This window comes from Ovis aries, chromosome 13 (assembly GCF_016772045.2).
Source record: "Ovis aries strain OAR_USU_Benz2616 breed Rambouillet chromosome 13, ARS-UI_Ramb_v3.0, whole genome shotgun sequence".
NCBI lineage: Eukaryota > Metazoa > Chordata > Mammalia > Artiodactyla > Bovidae > Ovis > Ovis aries.
The window spans coordinates 69,697,098-69,721,339 of NC_056066.1; the positions used below are offsets into that span (position 1 = coordinate 69,697,098).

Sequence of the window (24,242 nt, forward strand, 5' to 3'; positions counted from 1 at the left end):
CTTGGGGGTTAGAAACATCTCAGAGCCTGTTTCAGTGTTGAAGACATAGCCTTAATACTGAGTTTCCTTTCCAGTGAAATCTGCCTGCAGTCAACACTTAAACCCAAGCCACAAGTAACCACTTTTCTCTGGCTTTCACTGAGCCCTTTATTGTTCTCTTCCAGTTTTTCATTCTAGAGGAATAGACATAGGCTGGAGAAATTTACATGGTTTGCCCATTACTTACTAGGAAGTGGGCAAGAGCACTGTCTCATTTTATATGGTCAATACAGATTTTATATGGTCTGACAGATGTTTGGTTGTGAAATGGGATCCTCCCTCTCACCTGGTTCACCAACTAGTTGATGATCACCTGAGGAACACTGAGAGCTTTACACTTTTTTCATTGTTCTCAAGCTGATTTGCATAAGAATCACCTGGAGTGCTTAGTGAAACTACAGAATCCTGGTCCTTTGCCTTGAAATTGATTCTGTTGTGGTGCTACTGAGAAACCTGCATTTTTAATATACCTTTTAACAGTTCGAAATGATTTTAATACAGGTAACCCATAAATCACCTTTGGAGAAACTGATCTGTTTTATTTAGCTAAGGTCTCCTTTGTTTCATTTGATTAAGGTCCTACTCCATTGGTCCAGCTGTTAAATTTATAGAATATTTAAAAAGGGACCAGAACAGTGTGTTCAAATCTGTTTATAAAAGCTTGTTACTTATCCCCACTCTAAATATCTTCTACCTTTCAACAAGCATTTAAATAAATAGCAGAGATAGTTAACTGATTTTGCAGCTGTTTAATTATGTGTCTCATCAAACTTCTGATCCTCCTGCTTCCATAGTTAACTAGCCGCTATTTGATCCTGATGTCATCTTTTAAGATTGGGTGACTAAGGGGGCGCTCAAAGAGGGGAGGGGTGGTTTTCAGACTAACATTCCTAGGATGGTTAAGGCAGGCTTTAGAAGGTTAAGTGGAGAATAGTTCAGTGGAATGCTGGGGATCTAACCTGTGGCGTTCACTATCTTCGGATTGAACTAGGGGTCTTTAGTTACTGATGGCGCTGATTGAAGTAGCAGGATTTGAATAGAGCACTCGTTCTTAAAGTGCAGTTTCTTGATCATCAGCAGCATTGTCTGAGAATTTGCTGGAAATGTAAATTCTTGGGCCTTATCCAGACTTACTGTCTCAAACCCCGGGAGCCAGGGCTCAACCATCTAGGTTTTACAAGTTAGCCAGGTGATTGATACACACTGAGGTTTTAGAATTGATGGAATAGAGTAAGATTTGAAGTTCACCTTCTCCCATTGTGCCTCACATTTTAAGAAGGAATGAAAGACAGTTGACAAAGTCCACATCCTTACCAGTGAAATACAGACTTTGGAGTTAGATAAACTTGGTTTCAACTGTCAGTAGTTGGGTGACCTTGAGAGCAGATGACGACTGTGATTCATATGAAGCCTATAATTAGTTTTGTAGTAATTCAGCCTCTTAAACAGTGTTCATTGTTTTTTCACAACGCCCATAGCTGAACCTTAATACTTACTCAATTTTTGTACTTTCATATACATAGGAATTTGGAGTAATTCATAATGGGACCAAAAAAGGAGCCAATTACTTAGCACCAGGAAGGCTTCTAAAGAGCATATACATATTCAGGCTTACACTTTGACAATGCATTTCAAGCACAGTCAGTAGTGATATTCTAGACAAAAAGGCCCTCGTTTGAATTAGTAATAGGATGTGTGACTACTGGATACCTTTGTGGTCAGGCAAGGTGTGGACTTGGGGCTATTAGAGGCCCACACCCTTTGGAAACAAGGCAGCTTAGGCTGAGCTGGTGGGCCAGTGTAGCATAGGAGGTTTAGAGACACTTTCACTACTTCCCAGGTGTTCAGGGCCTACTTACTAGAAGCAAAGGAGGACAAGCTGCAGGAATGGGCCTGTCCTAATTGAGCTGGCCCAAGAAGGTACATTTTCAGGTTAGACAAGTCCTTTTTTCTTTTTAAGCTCTGCCCCCTGGGAAAGAAGCATTTTCACTACAGAGATGCCCTTGTGAAAATGTTACTCACTACTGAAGAGTATGTGAAATGGGAATCACCATCCTGAGGATCTTGTACTGGTTAATTACCTTTAGCTGCTGCTGCTGCTAAGTCACTTCAGTCGTGTCCGACTCTGTGCGACCCCATCCCTGGGTTTCTCCAGGCAAGAACACTGGAGTGGGTTGCCATTTCCTTCTCCAATGCGTGAAAGTGAAGTCGCTCAGTCGTGTCCGACTCTTAGTGACCCCATGGACTGCAGCCTACCAGGCTCCTCTGTCCATGGGATTTTCCAGGCAAGAGTACTGGAGTGGGGTGCCATTGCCTTCTCCGAATTACCTTTAGAGGCAAAGGTAAAAATTACCACTTTGTCTTGTATTTAGAGAACAAAGACAAGTTAGTAAAATGGGACTTCCTTGCCATTCTCCTGAAACTTAAAATCACTGATTTGACTGATGCCTTAGTGGACAAATACCTCAATTGAAATGCCCTCTGGGTGACCCTCACTGAGATTCTGATTCTCCAGGAGCTCTACAGAAGTGCCCTGCTTTTGAGGTGGCAGTTTAGCCAGGTAAACTTCTGCTGACCTTAAGGAACTACATAGCATAGTGTCTTGCTATGTAGGGCCAAGGCCCCCCACAGGGCTCCAGCAGAGGAGTCTCTGGTGGAGAGGAGAGTGCTAGGTAAGGAGTCAGGACAAAGGAAGTCTCAGTCCTGGTTTTGTCAGCTGTGATGAGCAAATCACACAGCTTGGTACCTCATGTTCTTTACTAGTGAAAGGAAGGTGTTGACCTGGATTCAGGATTTTCAGTTAGCACTGTTTAGTAGAATTTTCTCTCATGATGGAAATTGTTCTCAATCTGTGCTGTTCCACTTGGTAGCTGCTGGCCATATGAAGCTGTTGAGCCTTTGAAATGTGGCTCATGTGGCCAAAGAACTTAATTTTCAAATTTTATTTAAATGTAGCTACGTGTGACTAGTGGCTTCATGCAGGACAGCACAACTCTAGGTAAAATTTAGGTAAGAGTAAAGAGATTTGAATTTAGATTTTGCTTGGAATATGGGAGGTTGGGGCTCTTGGAACTTTAAAATCCAAAACAGGTATGAATTTGTGTTATGAGTTTGAATAATGAACTTCCTTCTGTATGTCTGCATTGCCTTATCCTGGGTGACGTGCTAAGGGTATTTAATGACTGGTAAGTAGAGTTTACCAGAGCAGTTGTAAAGGTCAGACAGCTTTCCATTTTACTTGACCCTTTTAGTGCTACACAGAGATGAACATTTAAGGTGCTTTGGACTGAATAAATTTTCATTTTATCTCAGCAACCCTGTGAGATAAGTCACAGGGTTCATTTGCATGTGTGCGCAGTCATGTTTGACTCTTTGCAGCCGCATGGACTGTGGCCCGCCAGGCTCTGCTGTCCGTGGGATTTTTCCAGGCAAGAATACTGGAGTGGATTGCCATTTCCTTCTCTAAGAGATCTTCTCAATCCAGTTATTGAATGCAAGTCTCCTGCATGTCCTGAATTTCAGATGGGTCTTTACCTGCTGAGCCATGAGGGAAGCCCAACTTCAGTTCAGTTGCTCAGTCGTGTCCAATTCTGCGACCCCATGGACTGCAGCACACCAGGCTTCCCCGTCCATCAACTCGCGGAGCTTGGTCAAACTCATGTCCATCGAGTCAGTGATGCCATCCAACCATCTCATCCTCTGTTGTGCCCTTCTCCTCCTGCCTTCAGTATTTCCCAGCATCAGGGTCTTTTCCAAATGAGTCAGTTCTTCACATCAGGTGGCCAAAGTGTTGCCCAAAGTATAAGCCCAACTTATGTTTACATATATCTTTATGGATCACTGTACTTTAAAATGGTTAGTTTCAGCCTACAACGTCATTTGAAATTGCAAGCTTTAGTGTGTTGCAATACCAAGATGTTGAAGCTGAAACTCCAGTACTTTGGCCACCTGATGCGAAGAGCTGACTCATTGGAAAAGACCCTGATGCTGGGAAAGATTGAGGGCAGAAGGAGAAGGGGACGACAGAGGATGAGATGGTTGGATGGAATCATCGACTCGATGGACATGGGTTTGGGTGGACTCTGGGAGTTGATGATGGACAGGGAGGCCTCGCATGCTGTGGTTCATGGGGTCACAAAGAGTCGTAAACGACTGAGCAACTGAACTGAATTGAATACCAAGAAGTTAATTCATATTTGTTCAGTTGTAGTCAGTAATAAGTAAATATCTGACTGTAAGTGGTAGAGAATCTAAGATTGTCCAGGCAAGCAAATAGCACCCAAGATGTTAACTCACCCCACGTGTTACTTATAGTAAAAGCAGATCAGAACAACTTCTACACCCCACTTAGGGTCTTCCTGTTATTTGCATGCTCACAGTGAACATGGCGAGTGAGTGTTGACTTACTTATAAGTAGGCCCATCGTTAGCCAGACAGCCTTAGCCTGATGGAACAAAGTGGGATTTTGTAGGCTTGACCACTGCTATATAGTAAACATGTGAGGTCTTAGGAAATAACTTGAGTAAACTGCTTAAAGACCAGGGACAGATCCAATTTCCTTCACCTTTAGCTTCAATATGATGTTATTTTTGGTGTAGGATGATGAAATGGAATTGGTATAAAATAAATAGTTGAGTTTTGAACACTTTACTTTTGAAGAAACTGAGGCTCAAGGCTGTATAGTTAGTAAGCGACACAACTGGGAGGCTCATCAAAACCTGTCTGATGCTACTGCTTGAGTTCTTAAATGTAACACAAAACAAGGTAAGGGGGGCCTGGGTGACTCAGTTGCCTCCTAGGAATTCTGGGTTGTAATGGTACATGTGGTACCAGGCCAAGGAAATGCATTTTTCAGAGCACTTACCTTCATTTACAGTGGAGCCTTACCAGGCTAGTTTCATTGACTAGAAGGCTCTGTTGCACTTTAATGTATAATCCTTTTCCTATTAAAGAAAGCTTGCCTACTTGTGCAGCAAAGACCCCTGGATAATTTATTTTTTAGCAGTTCAGCTTGTGCTTGGAACCAGTTACTCCCAGAAATCAGTAAAACCTCTGTTTATCCGAGTACTCAAGGAAAAGGATCTTTTTTGTTAACCAGGGATTTACCACCCCCTTATTTTAAGAAGGCTCTCTGAAGTCTGCCTATTTACTAAGGAATCTTACTGGAGGTGGTTAGGAGTGTGTAAACAAGTGTGATGTTGTTCTCACTTCAAGGGGAATAAATAACAAATATAACTAGCTTGCTGCTTAAGAAGCAGAATTAGCAGTGGGCTAAGTCTTGGCCTCCTCTTCAAGAGTTTTCCTTTTTGTGACTAACTTTGTCTAGGTTTGCAAGAGCAAGTCGATTTTAACCACTTTTAAATCAAGTTGAATAATAGCCATTCATGAGCTGTTTGAAAGGAGGAAAGAAGTGGGAGCCAGGTTGAGCATGGATATCATTTAGGAAAAAGCCTTAGGTAAAGCTTGGAGGATTCTGTTCACTTACACACAGAACTTCAGAACAACAGCACTGTCTCTACCTGGGCATTGGGGATAGTTACTAGTCCCTGTTAAGTAGCTGCAGAGTTCTGCAAACTGTGCCTTCTGTTGTATGACCCATGAACTATGAATGGCTTTTATATTTGTCTTAACTAGTTGGGGAAAATTTATTACATACACCTAAAGCTAATATAATATTACATCAGTTATACTTCAATTTAGAAAAAGAATATTATTTAGTATTTCATGACACAGAAAAATTATATGAAATGCAAATTCCAGTGTCCATAAATAACGTTTTATTGGAATGTAGTCATGCTCACTCATTTACATATAATCCGTGGCTGCTTTAAGTCATTTTTTTATAGTCATTCATCTTCACAACTGAGTCCCAGTGGCAGGACTTGAGTTACCTATCTGTAAGCATGACTCTGCCCTGATGTCCAAACAACAAAATTTCTAAAGAGTCTTGCTACCCTACTCCTTGTCTAAGTTACAGTAGCTGTGTCATCCCTTATGTAGCTCTTCCGTCTTCCTCTCAGGGTAGGGGCTAGGAAAGTAGCAGGTGAAAATCTCTCTCTTTCTCAGTTGTAGAGACTCAATAGTCTTAGCTGTAAATTAAAAAAAAAAAAATCCCCAGCAACTGACTCAGCACCTTGTGCCTGCCCTTTAAAGGAACAGAGAGATCTAATTAAAATAGAAACTGAAAATCAGTAGCCTGTCCATTATTGTAGGTGGCTGGTATTTGGTATGAATCATTGTTCAAAGGACCAAGAAACGATAGCGCAGGGTTTTTCAAAATATGTTTCTAGATTATAGTTACCTAGAGACCTTATGTTAAAATAGACGTATCTGAGGATGATCTTATTCCCAGGTCTCATAAACAGGAAAGTTTGAGAACTACTGCTCTCAAGCATTTATATATATATATTTTAATATCCTAATCTCTTTAAACCAAAACAAATTTTAAGGGTCATAAAATTATTAGGACTGGAAGTGTAAGAGATCAGTAGAAGTTATTTTACAGATTAGAAACTTTGAGACCAGAGCAGAGAAATAAGTGTTACCTAGGACCCCGTCATGACATTGCGTGTTTTTTTTTTTTATTGGAAGATAATTCCTTTACAGTAGTGTGTTGGTTTCTGCCATATATCAACATGAATCGGCCTCAGGTATACACGTGTCCCCTCCCTCCTGAACCCGCCTTCCAGCTCCCTCCCTACTCCCACCCTTCTAGGTTGTCATAGAGCACTGGGTTGAGCTCCCCGCATAACACAGCAAATTCCCACTTCCTGTCTCTCGTATGGTAGTGTTATGTTTCCACGCTGTTCTCTCTGTTCGTCCCACCCGCTCCTTCCCCCGCCGTGTCCGCAAGTCTGTTCTCTGTCTGCATCTCTGTTGCTCCCCTGCTGCTATGGAGAGCAGTGTGGAGATTGCTTAAAAAGCTAGAATGACTGTGTGACCCAACAGTCCCAGTGCTGGGCATACACCGTGAGAAAACCATAATCGAGAGACACATGTACCCCAGTGTTCACCTTGCAGCACTTTTTCACGGTAGCTGGGACATGGAGGAACCATGTTCATCGATAGATGAACAGCTACAGAAATTGTGGTGCGTATATACAATGGAGTATTACTCAGCTATTAAAAAAAAACACATTTGAGTCAGTCTTAATGAGGTGGATGAACCTGGAGCCTGATACACAGAGTGAAATAAGTCAGAAAGAAAAAGATAGGTATTGTATGTTAATGTGTGCATATGGAATCTAGAAAGATGGTACTCATGTTTTATTTTTAATGTAATCAATCAATTGGTCCCTGGGAGTGGGAGCCAGAGGAAGAGAGGAAGATGAACTTGAAGGAGCATAATAGGAGTAGGATGGGAGAGGAGGTTGTAAAACAAGTTAAAATAGGGTACAGAGACAGGAAGGGGCTGAAAAGACAGATTAAGGTAATTGTAGTGTTGTAAAAGCATAAAAGGAGTCCACTTTAAATGCGGAAGTAGACTGGAAGGAAAAACATCCTGTGACCTTAACCCTTTTTTTTGTATGAGATTGAAGCCTAAAGCAAACCTGTTGGCTGCTTCATGTTGTGTCTTCCGTGGCAAGGACATGAAACAACAGCTGAACACTAATCTTAAGGGTTGCTGATGTTCCAGAACCAAGATAGGTTCACTTTAAGTGTTTTTAAGTTAGTTTCTGGCATTTCTTCTAGATTATGTAGACATTTGAGAAAATGATCCATTTTTAAAATTTGAAATTATGTTGCAGAACTGATAAAAACAAATGGGAAATGCTATAATTAAAAGACTCAGTCTTTTAATGCAGTGGACTACCAAGTTTCTGGTGATGGACTTTTGTGAAGTATTGAATATTGAGGACAAGAACTTAAGCACTTTGCAAAATACTTGGCAACTTCATCTGATTGTCTGACCCTTTCTTTGACTTGGCGTCCATAACTTTTTTGTTTTTTATAATTTGTTGGATGGGTGGCATCACCAACTCAATGGACATAAGTTTGAGCTAACTCCGGGAGATAAGTGAAGGACAGGGAAGCCTGGTGTGGTGCAGTCCGTGGGTTCGCAGAGTTGGATGACAACAGCAGTTTGCCTCAGGTCTTAGTTGTGGCATGCAGAACCTTTTTAGTTGCAGCATGTGACATCTAGTTCCTAACCAGGAATCAAACTTAGGCCCCCTGAATTGGGAGCCTGGACCACTGGGGCAGGTCCCTCCGTAACTTCTTATGAAGGTCTTTTCCAGTTGCAGAATTAAAGTCTAATGGTGGAACATCATGGGGGTGTATCCAAGGAAAACTTGGGCAACTGTGGAGACCTCCCCCCTCCAACTTCCCATTTTCAGAGTTACTTAACAGCTACTGCTGCTGTTGGGAAGGGTTGGGGTGGTTATGATGCTTTTTAATGGAGCTTCAGGGGAGACCAGAGACTTGGCACTGTTCCCTGCTGTACTGCCACACCTAAAACAACGCCTGACACAGAGTTGGTACTCAGTAAATATTTGAATGGATGAATATTGTAAACTCCAGTTTCGTAAAGGAGAGAAGAAGAAAAACTTCTTCCATCTGCTTTCTTCTCAGCTGGTATTTTTTTATTTGTGTTATTAGCTTAAGAGTACGAGGTCCCTAATGAAACCCCATTAGTTTCAATAATGAACAAGTCTGTTCATGACAGAAGGTCTTGTTATATACAGTATACATCTGGGGAGAACAACTGATAATTTAGAAACTTTAAAAGTTGAAAATGTTACTAGTCCCTTCTCTCATTCTTGAGTTTTGAAGGATTTTCTTTAGAGCTGAATCCTCCTGACATTTTTCTCTTAAATCTGGAGCTCTTTGAATGTTTAGCCAGATCAGCCTCCGTCCTACATACTTTGAAAGGCTATTAACTCTGCACTGGAATTTTGGAAATGTTCTCAGTGAGAGTCAGTATAAAATATTGATAAGGTACATGTATTTGTATGGCTGAGTCCCTTTGCTGTCCACTTGAAATTATCACAACATTGTTAATCAGCTACATCCAATATAAAATTAAAAGTTTTCAAAAAACAGTAATAAAGACTCCTCCATGGACTACAAATTGAAATCAGCCACCCATTAAGGTGGATCACAGACTAGGTTTCCTGGACTGAAGCTGCATCAACATTGGTCAAGTCTGAATTTAGACAGCTGTGTTGGGGAGAGGGAAGGGTAGAATTCTTTTACCCCTCAACCCATCCCCTCTTCAGTGACAGACTTTCAGCCTTCCTGACTCCTTTTAGTTTTGCATTAAGTTGCTGAGGAGATTCTCACACACCCCTGATACTGACCACACTCCGGATGTCAGTCTTTATCATTGAAACCAGCTTGTTATCTGTCCTAAGCAAAAACAGTCTTAAAATGTTAGAATGTACTAGATGTAGAGTGTGTGTAGAATAGAGATTTTGTTTGAACTCCAGCTTCTGAGAATGTGGTATCCATGGATTTGAAGGTCAAGGAGGAAGAAGGTGCAAAGACTTATCCCAATAGAAGTGGCTTAATAAATGAGCATATGATAAATATCTCCTTTAGAAAATTAATTTTTTCACCAAGTATTTTCACCCAAATCGTTCCACTGTCTATTTTCTTAATGCATTGACTATATTTTTGTGTTAGAGTTGAGCAAAGGTTGACTGTTGTTTCAGGGCTTCTTTGGGGAAGACATCTTTTGGTTGAATAAGCATTCCCCCTTTCCGTCCTTTCCACACACACGACTATATTTGAAGGAAGAACCCATCATATTATACAGTTACTGCTTTCAGTCTCAAAGCCTTTGTCAAAAGTCCATGTAAAGAGGTCTGCCTCAAAACATGGCAGTGAATCCTTCTCTGTACCAGAGAAACCTCTGCTTTTGTTATAAGGAAGCAAAGGAGTCTCTCTCCTGCCCTGATCTGATTACCCTAATCATTTAGAAGAATGGTGGAGAAGTGAAATCCTTAAAATCACTGTGTTAGTTAGTCTGACTCTTTGCAACCCCATGGACTGTAGCCCGCCAGGCTCCTCTGTCCGTGGAATTCCCCAGACAAGAATACTGGAGTGAGTAGCTATTCCCTTCTCCAAGGAATCTTCCCAGCCCAGGGATTGAACCCTGGTGTCCTGTATTGCAGGCAGATTGTTTACCATCTAAGCTACCAGGGAAGCCCATGATCATGGAATAGTTGCTAAAAGGGTCAGAAATGTTGCCAATTTCTTAGCATTTTTTCTCTCTTAACAAAGTGTAAATGTTAGTGCTTGGGTTGGATTGTAGTTGCATTAGAGAACCTGGGTGGAAAAACTTGGCAACACTGTTAGCTGCCTGCTGATTGCTGCTAAACTCATGCAGATATTTCTACCTGGGGGTGTTAACTGGTGTTTCTTAAGTCCTTCTCTTTCCTGGATGCAGATAGCCTTTTAGTCATCATTGGCTGGTCAGACAAAGTGAATGGGCCTGGATTGCTGCCTTAAATGCATGTATAAAACCTGAACCTTAAGTTGTTTGGACTGATTGGGTAGGCTTTTTTCAGTTTCATATAAATTAATCATGCAGAAGATTCAGTAATAATTGTACCTTGTTGACAGTTGTCAGTGTGCTTGGAATTTTGTAGAGATTAGCCAAGAATTCTGTTACAACCACACACAAAGAATTTTTTAAATTAATTAATTAATTTATATGCAGCATGTGAAATCTTAGTTCCCTGACCAGGGATTGAACCTGCACCCCTGCAGTGAAAGCACAGGTTCTTAACCATTGGACATCCAGGGAAGTCACAACCATATATAAAGAATTTGATTTAATTTGAAATAAAATTATTTAAGGTCACTTAAGTTTTCTACATCTCAGTTTCTTTATCTATAAAAGAGGTAAATTTACCAAGATCACAGGTCTCAAGTCAATGAACATATTTGAAGCTCTTACTCATTGACTTATGCTGTATTCTTACAGACCCCGTAGTTAAGTGACTTTCCCCCAAGGTTATACAGTCACCAGTAGAACAAGGATTTGAATCAGATCTTCTCCACTCTGCTGAAACAGTCTGCTTCCTTCAGGGATTGCTTCCAACATGCTGTGCTTGTCTGTGATGTCTCTGATTGTCATTAGGGTTTAACCATGAGCTTTTGTTCTAACAGCATCGTTCTTGAACTTTTTTTTTTGGCCATGCTGAGTGACTTGTGAGATCTTAGTTTCCTGACCAGGGATCAAACTCAGGTCCTTGGCAGGGGAAGTGTGAAGTCCTAACCACTGGACTGCTGGGGAATTCCCATTCTTGAACATATTTAACAAGATGTTTTATTGGCTTGGCTTCCTTTTTCATGTAATTTGTATATGTGTCTGGTTTCCTTGTGAGGCGTGAACTCTTCATCTTACACCTCATTGGATGCTGTTCTAGCTACTTGGGGCTGGTTCTGTACCTGGTTTCCAAACCTGCAGTTTCACTGTTACCCTAGGATCAGGCCACCTTTCAGGTACTTTAAAACAGTTGTATCAAATTTTGCTGGATTTGTTTGATACTGAAGTTTCTTATTCTTAGGTATTTTGTAAGCAGAGGATTAGGACTGTAAAGCTACAAGCAGTAGGAGTGTTTCTGTATCTTTTTTAAGAAACTGCTTTTGGGACACATGGCTTTAGACAAATTAAATATAACTCTGGGATTTTAATTCTTATATATACGGATAAGAATCAACTCTAGCGTTTCCTAGCTGGCAGGAAGTATATCTCACTTAGTTTTGCTCAAACATGAGATCAGTTTTTCAACAACAACAATAATGACAATAATAGGTTGTCTGCTTTCATGGCTCATCTGCCAAGAATGCCCTTTGTCTGTCCTCAACCATGCTAACTCCCTCTTAGCCTTTAGTAAGACTTAGCTCAAACACTGCCTCCTCTGTGTGTGCTTAGTTGCTTAGTTGCGTTCAACTCATTGCCACCCCATGGACTGTACCCACCAGGCTCCTTTGTCTGTGGAATTTTCTAGGCAAGAATGCTAGAGTGGGTTGCCATTTCCTTCCCCAGGGGATCTTCCTGACCCAGGGGTTGAACCCGCACCTCCTGCTTCAGCAGGCAGGTCTTTAACACTGAGCAACCTGGGAAGTCCTTCCTCCTCCAGAAAGTCTATGTTAAATACTTCTCTGCCCTCTTGGATCCTAAGTTTTTTATTTCTGTTCTCTAGTGGAATTGTTTCTCCTCAGTATATAACTTTTCACTTGGAAACAAAGGAGGCAGGTAACCCAGATTCATTATTTTTACTCTTAATACTATTTTTCAAAATACCCATAATCGTACTGCCACTACTCTTTCTGAGAAATAACAGCAGGGCAGAAAACTTGAAAATTCTGCCATCGTGTAAGAGCCAGAGGTAATGGCACATGTCTCATGTACAGACATTTAGGAAAATGTCTATTACCTTTTTAAATGTAGGAACATCATGATGCAGTATAAACACCGTTGCTTTAAGGTCGTTTGACATTTGAGATTTGGGGAGGAAGGAAAGGAATTTTAATCCATTCCAGCAAGTCTAAAATTAAAAATTTCTTCTCTACTGACCTAATTTGCTCTGCCTTCATGTATACATAGACCAGCATAAATTTTCTACCTTCAAATTGTATCTTCAGGCTACATTCCTAGATATGGTTTGCTGGGTCAAAAGATGTATGTGTGCATGCTAAGTCACTTCAGGCATGTCTGACTCTTTGTGATCCTATACAGGACTGTAGCCCGCCAGGCTCCTCTGTCCATGGCATTCTCCAGGCAAGAATACTGGATGGAGTGGGTTGCCTCCTCCTCCAGAGGATCTTTCTCACCCAGGGATTGAACCCACATCTTTTATGTCTCCTGCACTGGGAGGCAGGTTCTTTACCACTTTACCACCTGGGAAGCCCAGGGTCAAAAGTTAGTATGTATTAATAATTTAGTTCTGCTGAATATTACCAGATTCCCCCTCTGGGGGGGTTATATGAACTATATGCACTTTTTCAGAGATGTTAAGCAAAAATGTGTATTAGATTTGGTAAAATCAGTACTGCTCAGAGTTGTGAAAACTGGAGATAATACATAAACATACTACCTTGTGCAGAATGTACCCTTAGAAAGAGATACTATTGGTCTTGTGTGAAATGGGAATATTTTCTTATTATAAGAGTAGTAAGAAAATCGAATGAGACAGTTTGAGTACTCTAGCAGGTAGTAGTGCCCCTTTTCTCTTGTTTACTGTTGGCTGTGTTGGGTTCCTATCTGGATTATCTTCTTGGATTGTAAACCCCTTGAGGGCAGAGTGTCTTGATGAGTCTAGAGGAGGATGCTTTGGATTTAAGAACACATTTAAAATGGTTGTAAACTGAATTAATGCTGAGTCTAATTCTAAATCTAGTAGTACAAGGTTGTTGGTTTTTTGCTGTTTGATTTTGCACATTATCCATCAAGTCATTTTGTAGTGATCAGTTCAGTTCAATTCAGTCACTCAGTCGTGTCTGACTCTTTGCAACCCCATGGACTGCAGCACGCCAGGCTTCCCTGTCCATCACCAACTCCTGGAGACTACTAAAACTCATGTCCGTTGAGTTGGTGATGCCATCCAACCGTCTCATCCTCTGTCATCCCCTTCTCCTCCTGCCTTCAGTCTTTCCCAACATCAGGGTCTTTTCCAATGAGTCAGTTCTTCACATCAGGTAGCCAAAGTATTGGAGTTTCAGCTTCAGCATAAGTCCTTCCAGTGAATATTCAGGGCTGATTTCCTTTAGGATGAATTGGTTGGCTCTCCTTGATGTCCAGGGGACTCTCAACAGTCTCCTCCAACACCACAGTTCAAAAGCATCAATTCTTCGGTGCTCAGCTTTCTTTATAGTCCAACTCTCACATCATACATGACTACTGGGAGAACCATAGCTTTGACTAGACGGACCTTTGTTGGCAAACTCTGCTTTCTAATATGCTCTCTAGGTTGGTCATGACTTTTCTTCCAAGGAATAAGTGTCTTTTAATTTCACGGCTGCAGTCACCATCTGCAAGTGATTTTGGAGCCCCCCCCAAAAACAGTCTATCACTGTTTCCATTGTTTCCCCATCTATTTCCCATGAAATGATGGGACCAGATGCCATGATCTTAGTTTTCTGAATATTGAGTTTTAAACCAACTGTTTCACTCTCCTCTTTCACTTTCATCAAGAGGCTCTTTAGTTCTTCTTCACTGTCTGCCATAAGGGTGGTGTCATCTGCATATCTGAGGTTATTGATATTTCTCCCAGCAATCTTGATTCCATTTGTGCTTCATCCAGCCCAGTATTTTGCATGATGTACTCTGCATGTAAGTTAAATAAGCAGGGTGACAATATACAGCCTTGACATACTCCTTTCCTGATTTGGAAGCAGTCTGTTGTTCCATGTCCAGTTCTATCTGTTGCTTCCTGACCTGCATACAGATTTCTCAGGAGGCAGGTCAGGGGGTCTGGTATTCCCATCTCTTTAAGAATTTTCCACAGTTCATTGTGATCCACACAGTCAGAGGCTTTGGCATAGTCAATAAAGCGGAAGTAGATGTTTTTCTGGAACATTCTTGCTTTTTCAATGATCCAGCGGATGTTGGGAATTTGATCTCTGGTTCCTCTGCCTTTTCTGAATCCATCTTACACATCTGGAAGTTTGTAGTGATATCTAACAACTATTCTTGCAACTGGGGAAGACACAGATACTTAACCTCTTTTGTCATTTGGAAGTCTCTTTAGATCCCCTGGAGAAGGAAATGGCAACCCACTCCAGTCCTCTTCCTGGAGAATCCCATGGAGGGAGGAGCCTGGTAGGCTACCATCCATGGGGTCGCAAAGAGTCGGACACAACTGAGCCACTTCACTTCACTTACCACAGAACATTGTTGACCTTAGGAACACCTTAGATAACTGTAACAAAAGATGTTAATTCCTGTTCTCTAGCTTTATTCATTTACATATCTATCCTTAAGTTAGAGTGAAAGGAATTAGTTGTTAATGTCTTCTGTCTTTTCAAGGATTTCAGTGGTCTTCCTCCTGTGTCTTCATCTTATTTATATATTTGAATTCTAGGATTTGAAACATTTGTTATCAGGAAGGTGAATGAGGTTTTCTAATGGTTTAATATGCAATGATGAGATGGCTGGATGGCATCACGGACTCGATGGACGTGAGCCTGAGTGAACTCCGGGAGATGGTGATGAACAGGGATGCCTGGCATGCTGTGATTCATGGGGTTGCAAAGAGTCAGACACGACTGAGTGACTGAACTGAACTGAACTGAATATGCAATGGCTTGTGCCTTTCATTTCTAATCTGTTAGTCAAAATCAACACAATTCTTGTTGCATTTAACAGGTGCATTAAGTGGCAAGATCCTTTCTACAAAACATTTTTAATAATATCTATTCTTAGATGAACTCCAGTTAAGGGAAAGAGTATGTACTAAAAGTAATCTTCAAATCCATTAGTATGCTGTCTGCAAACATTTTCGCCATGGGGCACATACATCATTGTGCTCTTATTGGCTTCAGTTTCTACTTACTGACTTCTCTTCTGTCCACCATTTTTAAATGTCCCACTGTTACCTTAAATACAACAGGACTTGAGTTAGTTTCATCATTTCTTCAGTCTTTTTGTTTTCCTCATTTTTGTCCTGCACAGATTTCCTGTGTCTTCTTCTAAGGCACCTTGTTCTAGCCGCGTTGACCTAGAGTCTTTGAATCTTCTTTGACTCTTCTGCATTTATTGATCACACATCCCATGAGTTCCTAGAACTGGATTCTACTTCCATTTTTTTCAACATGTTTTTACGTTTTTTTCTTAGTCTCTTTGCTATCACTTTTTTCTAGATTGCTTCAAAAACACTAGCTAGTTATTTTGCTCTTACTTTTACCTTCTACCCACACTGCCCTTCAATTAATCTTCCTTAAGTATGGCTTTCATTTTGTTCCTTTTCTGCTTGAAGTGGCTCCTTGTCATCCTGAGAATAGGACACCCTGACTCTTAGGTTAATTTTATCAAGCTTTATCTCTTACTGCTCCTTAACACAAATCCTCTCTTGGACTAGGCTAGTCTTCTCCTTGCTGTACCCTTATATAATAAGAAAAAAAAAGGGGATTGGAAGGGACAAAGCTTAAAAATAGGTGTTTAACTTTTTATTCTGAAGTTTCAAGCCTATGTAAATAGAGTAATAACAGCGAACTCCCATGTGTCTTATCTGCCTCTTCAATAACTATTAATATCAACCTCATGCCAGTCTTGTTTTATCTATCCCCATATCCCCCCATTTTGCGGGGAGGGGGTGCTGACAATATTTTAAAGCTAATTGCAGACATCATTCACCTGGAAGTATGTCCGTATGCATCTATAAAAGCTGTCCATCTGTTTACCTAGTGCAGATCTACTCCGATGGTTTCCCTTTCTGTTGGTTATTTTGCTTGTTTACACATTTTTGTTGTTCAGGAGATCGACTAATTCCATTCTGCCCCCCTGTCATTTCTCCTCAGAAGGTCCAGCCTTCCCTGTAGAACTATACTACAGCTATTAGGATATTTAAAGTCATTGACATATGTTGGTTTTGTACCCGTCTCAGCACACATAGCACAATTTGAACATGTAGTAGACATGTGATAACTTTTAATAGGGACACTTGGGGTTCAGATCTTTGACCTAGGTCTTATTTGCACTGGTGGAATTTTCAGCTACAGCTTTTAAGTTTCTTACCAGACATTTTGGTTTTATGTTTTTAGATTAGCAATAGCTTTGGAGGAATTGGGGATTTGGCTTTAAAAATCAACTTTGAAGTTTTGCACACTTAAAACAATAATGTTTTTGGCAGACTGGTTATCTAAAACCTACCTGGAATTATTTTCAATATATCTTTTACTTAGTTTTCTTTTTCTTTAAAGCTTTTTAGTGAGTTAATAATACTACTTTTTCCTAGTGTATACCAGTATTTGTCAACATAAAGTTTTATAGCCTGGTAATTTTTTTAACTTCTATTTTTTATTATGAAAGTGACTCATCTTGGGGAAAAAATTGGGGGAAAAAAAGGCAAAGTATACACACAACAACTCAAGTTACTCATAAATTTACCACCCAGACTACTTTTAACATTTGGTGTCTGTCTTCTAGTCTTTTTCAGACATGTTTATGTGTTTGTATACACAGAATATTTTTTTTAATTACATTACTGCCGTAGCCTTGGGCCATAATAGCAGATGCTCCTGCTCTGTTGTTTGTTTGTTAAATCTGGCCTGTAAACAAAGTCAAACAACACAGGCTTCATTCTGGTTGTAGTGCTAGTGGCATGGTTTGCCAGTTATTATGATTTTAACTGTAAGTACTTGTTGGGGGCAGAAGAAATCAGGGTATTAATTATTATCAGGTAAACAGGGGCTAACAGCTTTGTATTAGATTAACAGCATTTTAAAATTTTGGACTTGAGATTTTCAGAAGTTGATGGGTTCTCTATGCTATGTGAAAGATTGGGTTCTGATACCACATGCTTTTATTTTCCCATCTCGGTGAGATGAGAGTTTCTTATAGCTAGGGGAATGGTCATGCAAATTCTGTTTCTCTAGGGCTTGGCACAGAATAGATACTTAATGGATTATGCCAAATGTGATTTATTTTTGCAGTGAGCAAGAAGTAGTGTGGAACACACACGTTGTCTGTATATTATTGTTAGTTGTCTGGTGTTATTAAACATGTTATCTCAAAATTTGGCACCGTAAATAACAAACATTTGTTTTCTCATACAGTTCATGTGAACCAGGAATCCAGGAAGAGCTTAGCTGGGTGGTTGTGGCTCAGAGTCTGAGTTGGCAGTCATCTGAAGGCTTAACTAAGACTAGAGGACCCACTTCCAAGGTGGTTCATTCACACACATAACTATTAGCAGGAAGTTTCACTTCCTCACCAGATAGGCCTCTCCATGGGGCTGCTTGAGTGTCCTAACAGTGTGGCAACTGTCTTTGCCCAGGGCAAGGAGAAAGATCTAATGCCTTTGATGGCCTGCCCACTGACATTTCCACTTTGTCCTGTTTTTAGGGGTGAGTCACTACGTCTAGCCCATACTTAAGGAGAAGGAAATTAGGCCATAACTTGAAAGGAAGAGTATCAAAGAATCTGTTGGACATATTTTAAAACCACCACATGCATTGAATACATAAACTTCCAGTTGATTCACAGTCAACGTTAAGGTGGCCTGACTCCAGTGAGCTGCATTTTTAATATGCCTTTGGGTTAATTCTGATACACTAAAATTTGAGAGTAACCTAAAAAAGTAGAAAGAGATACCATGTTCATGGATCAAAGGACACAATATTTTGATGACACATCTCTGCAAATTGTCCTGTGAACACAAACTCCTAGCTGGCTTTTTTTTTTTCTTTAGGAAATCAACCAACTAAATCTAAAATTTGTATGGAAATACAGAAGATAGAATAGCCAAAACAATTTTGTAAAGGTACAAAGTTAAAGTACTTATATTACCTGATCTCAAAATTACTATTGAAAAAAAGCTCTCCTCTGAAGCTTTAGGAGTTAATACGCTCTGTGTTGGGGTCTAGTAACAGATCTACAATTTTGTGGTCACTTCATTTCCAGTTAAGAGGCCCAAGGCAGTTCACTGGGGAAAAAGCAGTCTTTTAAAACAACAACAACAACAAATGGTGCTGTACATCATTATAGATTTTAAAAATGTTCCCTGCCTCTTACCTCTGTATAAAACTCCTAGAAGAAAGAATATTCACAATACTCATGTCTAACCAAAAAATTGTAATGCATGATTTATAAAGAACTTGTGGTGATGGTGTAGTTGATAAGTTGTGTCCAACTCTTTCGCAACCCCACGGACTGTAGCCCACCAGGCTCTTCTGTCCATGGTACTTCCCAGGCAAGAATATTGGAATGGATTGCCATTTGCTTCTCCAGGGGATTTTCCTGACCCAGGGATTGAACCCTCATCTCCTGCATTGCAGGGGGATTCTTTACCGCTAAGCCACCAGAGATTCAAATAAAGAATGCAGTAATAAGGTAAACAAGTTTTTTTAAGTGGAGGAAAGACTTAAAGAGATACTTTACCACAGAAGATATGAGTGGCCAATCTGCATATGAGAAGATGCCCATCATTTTAATCAGTAAACTGGATTAAAACCAGTGAGATACCACTACATACCTGCTAGAATAGCTAAAATTAGACTGATTTTATTAGATATTGGTGAGAATTTGTAGCAGTTGGAACTCTAATCCATTGTTGATGGGACTGTATAATGGTATAATCACTTTGCAGTACAGTTTGGCAGTTTCCTGTAAAGTAAAACATACATTTACAGGTGACCCTGTAACTTCATCATTAAGTATATACCCAAGAGAAATTAAAACATGTCTACACAAAGACTTGTATATGAAAGCTCATAGCAGATTTATTCATAAAAAAGCCAGTGCCTGAAAATAGCTCAAATGTCCATCAGCAGATGAATGGATAAATAAATTGCAGTGTATCCCAACAATGGATTACCGTTCCAGTAAAATCTAATCAACTACTGATATATCCAACAACATGGTTGAATGACAAAAATATGTGGAGTGAAAGAAATCAGACTCAAAAGAGAATATCCTGTAGTTCCATTTATGTGAAACTAGAAATTTAGACAAGTCTAATCCATTGCGCTAGCGGATCAGTGGTTGCTTCAGGCTGGAGGTAAAAATGGGGATTGACTAGGAAATAGGCACAAGGGAGACTTCCAGGGATGATGGAAAAATTCTAAATTTTGATTGTGGTAGGGGTTATGTCTGTGCATATGTCTGCTGGACTTACTACTCTGTATCTTTGAAATGTATCTTACTGTGTAGAAATTATACTTCATTAAAGTTGATTTAAAAACTCGTGTCTCTTAAGGTTTGGATTTCCACAAGTTACATAGATAACCATCTGATCTTGAGATGTGGTGTTCAAGATTTATCCTTTGAATCGTTTATGGCCTAGTCTTCCTGGTACCAGGTCTAGGGAGAAGAACGCCAAACTGTTACCTTCTTTTACAGTAGAATTGGCTTCCCCTTCGCTTCTTGCTTATTTGTAACATACCTTGGTTTTAGACGTAGGGTGATGGGATACCTTGTCTGGGCTGGTTTGTGAAGTCTTTTTCTCCAGTGGAATAAGCTATTATAGATAGCTACCATGCCGTTTAAGTCCTGTCATTGTGCTTCTTGACCAGCTCATCAAGGTAGATGGGCTGGAGATAGCTCACGACTCCTCTTAACTGACCCGTCTCTTATGGTTGCAGATTCTCATAAACACAAAGATAAGCATAAAGATCGAGAACACCGGCACAGAGAGCACAAGAAGGACAAGGAGAAGGACCGAGAGAAGTCCAAGCACAGCAACAGGTAAGGGCTGGACCATCAGGCCCCTCCTTGTTCGGGTCCCTCATCATGCAAGTGGGCTTGGCTTACTTGGAGTGGGCCTTAATTTGATTGATATTTTTCTTCTTTCTGTACTTTAAAGGGTTTAAGTTTAAAAATTATTAGCCTACCATGGTCTATTAGTCCCTGAAATCATATACAAAAGGTTGGGTATGTGAGATATTCCTGAAGTGAGCATTCCTAGCTTTCATCAGTTTACCAGAGGGGTTCAGTTCTCACAAAAGCCAGTGACCACCAGTGTAAATGAAACTCAGAGATGTTGCCCTCAGGGATCCAAGAGGGATCAGAAAGATGTTTTCTTGTTCATTTTGCCTCCTTTTTTTGGTGTAGGTGGCAGGTGGTTAAGCCCAAAGACATGGTATCTTTGGGTATAGGACTACTTATTGAAAATGACGACTTAAACTTCCATTTTGAGTTAAAAGCAGTTGTTGGGGGAAAGCCGTATGATATTCCCATAATGACCTAAATTTTGTGGGAGGGAACTTAAAGCGCAAGTGTCTTCAACCTAGAGTCTCTTAGAACTACTTCATTAGGGTGGCTTATTGTCTATAGACAAGATATTTTTAACATAAATATATGGTCAAAAGTTTTTATCCAGTGTATACAAAAATCTACAAGTAAATAAAAATGAGACAGATAATCCAGCAGAAAAATTCATGAGAGGATGGAGCAAGCTCTTCACAAAAGAAGATATCCAAATGACCAGTGAAAACACTAGGTGCTCAACAGTGTTCATCAGGGAGTGCTCGCTTTGGCAGCACATACACTAAAACTGGAACGATGCAGAGGAAATTAGCATGGCCCCTGTACAAGGGTGACACACACATTTGTGAAGCATTCCATATTTTTATGCTGTATCAACCCAAATATTAACTGATAGCATTTCTAGTAAAATTTCAAAATATAAATAGGTTCACAAGAGTATGTGCTGTTGTACAAACACAAGACCAGTTTAAGAATTTAAGATAGAATAAAATATACCGACATATCAAAATTTAAAAAAAATTAGGAAAATGCAATTTAATATTCTACACATTGTAATAATAACTAATTATTAAAATAATGCTAAAACCAAGACCTTCAAATGATGTGGAGTAATGCTGTTTCTAGTGGGACTATAAATGGTTGAATCATTTTGGGGAAACTACTTAGCTGTGTCTTCTAAAATTACCATATGTATACCCTGTAACCTAAGAATTCCATTCCCGAGTATATTTGCAACAGAAATGTGTGTATATGGGTACCAAAGGGCAGATAAAAAGTTATTTAGAGCTGCATTATTTTTAATAACCCCAAAGTGAAAATCTCCCAAATGCTTGTTAGTAGTGAAATGGATAAAGTGTGGTATATTAGGATACTATATATAAATAAATATGAAAGTAATAAACATAGGTGACTTCCACAAACCTGTGTTGATTGAAGGAAACTAGTCAAAAAAATACATAATGTATGCTTCAATTTGTTTGAAATTCAGAAACAAAAATTAACCAAGACCTTTAGAATCCAGGGTCATGGTCATCTTTGGTGAGGAAGGAAAGGCAGCAGTTGTAGAATGGTGTGAGGGAACTTCTGGTGTGGCGTCAGTGGTATTTTTCTTGACTTTCATAGTAATCACATTGTAGCTTTATTTTGTGATAACTCTTTGAACTCTGCATTTTGTATATATGCTACTTTTATTTTTAAAAATTATTAAAAATTAGGCTTATGGAAGAGGCACAATAAAGTGAATTCTTTGTCTTTATAATCATTAAAATTTTTTAAATGAAAATTTTAAGGGAAGAAGTCTTTATGAATCATTAAAATAACCAGATTCATTTTCTGCAGTGAGGCTGTTTCTTCAGGAATCATCTACCACTCCTGTGGTCTTTCCCCACAACTTGCTCATTCCTTGTCACTTGATCATCTAGTTTCCGTTAGCCAGTAAATTGAGTCTTAGGTACTAATAGTTGAATCCAGTTCACATGCATCTTTTCTCCAGTTTGTAGTCATCTTCCTGATATTAATGTCTATGTAGATTTGACAGCAGCAATTATTGCCGAGAATAAAGAAGTTCATTTCATAATGATAAAAAAGGGGACTAATTAATCAAGAGGACATACCAGTTATAAAGCTTCCCTGGTGGCTCAGTGGTAAAGAATCAGCCTGCCAATGCAAGAGAGGCAGGTTCAATCCTTCAGTCAGGAAGATCTTTTGGAGTAGGAAATGGCAATCCACTCCAGTATTATTGTCTGGAAAATTCCATTAACAGAGGAGCCTGGCGGACTAAAGTCCATGGGTTAGCAAAGAGTATGAACAGTTTTAAATGTTAATATAATCAGTTATAACAGAGTCTCAAAATAGATGAAGTGAAAACTGTTAGAATTGCAAAGAGAAATAATATTTATAGTTAGATTTTACTACCTCTTTCTCAATTGATGGGAAAATCATTATGGATATGGAAGACTTTAAATATTATCAACGAACCTGGTCTAGTTGATATTTATAGAATATTACACTCAGCAGTAAAATACACGTGGAACATTCACCAAGATACACCATATTCTGGGCCGAGGCCTTCTTGAAACCAGCTTCCCCTGGCTTCCCACTTGCTGGCTACCTTTTTCATCTTCTCATTCCAGTTTGCAGAATGATTCTCTAAGTCTGGTTGCCTTTCTCTGCTGCATCTCTTGTGATTCACCCTTCTCTCACCTTCCATTTCCAGTCTCCCTTAACTGCTTTTCTGGTCCTCAAACAGTGTCTTCTGAGTATGTCTAGGTTTTCAAATATGCTGTTACTGGTTCTGAAAGACTGTTGCTCTCCTAATAACATTCTTTTAGTTGCAGCTTAGAGTTCTTCTTTCAGGTATCTTTTTCTGCCTGTCCCCCCGCCTCCAACCCCCATATTAAAGTACCATTTTTATGTCTTATCTGGCACCTTAAGTATATCCCTCTCACAGCCATTACCAAGTTGTGGTGGTGGTGTAATTGTTTCTCTACTTTTCTGTGTGACCTATTTATTGGACTCTTGATGGTCCCTGGGAAGAACATTGGCTTCTGTTGCATTCATGTATGTCCTCAGGCTTAGTATAGTACCTGACAGACAGGTGATTCTTAGTAATACATATGTATTGAATCAGTGAGTGGTTGACCTATGGTTACACCAGTTACCATCGTCTCTCTCCTTTTCATATTCTCATTATTCTGTAGCAGAGTTCCCTTTGGCCATCCCACATTTCAAACACCGTTTTTTGTGTGTTTCTGTCTGAAATATGTATAACATAAAGTTTGTCATTTGGGGGAAGTGACATTCACTATATTGTGCAACCATCCCTAGTATCCATCTTTAGAACTTCATCATTCCAGATAATCTCTGACTTCTTAAATAATCGCTCCTTATTGCCCCTTCCTCCTACCCTTTAGCAGCATCTATTTTCGGTCTCTGAATTTTCCCATTCTAGTTACCTCAGGTAAGTGGAGTCATAAAGTACTTGTCCTTTTTATGTCTGGCTTATTTTTCTTGGCATAATGTTTTCAAGGTTCATCCATTTTATTGAATATCAGAATTCCATTCTTATTTATAGTTGAATAATATTTCATTGCATGCCTACCACATTTAAAAAAATTCTTTGATCTGTTGATGGATACTTGGATTGTTTCCACCTTTTGGCTATTGTGTATAATGCTACTATGCACCTGGGTGTACAAGTGTCTGCTTGAGTCCCTGCTTTCAATTCTTTTGGGTATATACTTAGGAGTAGAATTGCTGATCACGTCAAACAAGAATTTTTATCTTTCTTCCCATATTTTTGATGTGCTAGTTAATGTGAGGGGCC

The 24,242-nt window shown here is 39.7% G+C and overlaps 1 protein-coding gene and 1 non-coding gene across 2 annotated transcripts in view; both read left to right on the plus strand.

Moving 5' to 3' along the window:
* The window catches only part of TOP1 (DNA topoisomerase I), an 87,713-nt gene that overhangs the window by 11,341 nt on the left and 52,130 nt on the right, over nt 1-24,242 (plus strand). Inside the window, exon 3 of the mRNA XM_027977194.3 lies at nt 20,293-20,395. Within this exon, the coding sequence (XP_027832995.1) occupies nt 20,293-20,395 (103 nt within the window). The remainder of the gene's footprint in view (nt 1-20,292; nt 20,396-24,242) is intronic.
* Nucleotides 21,174-21,280, plus strand: LOC114117693 (U6 spliceosomal RNA). The gene has a single exon (XR_003591351.1). It is a non-coding gene; the product is annotated as a U6 spliceosomal RNA (small nuclear RNA).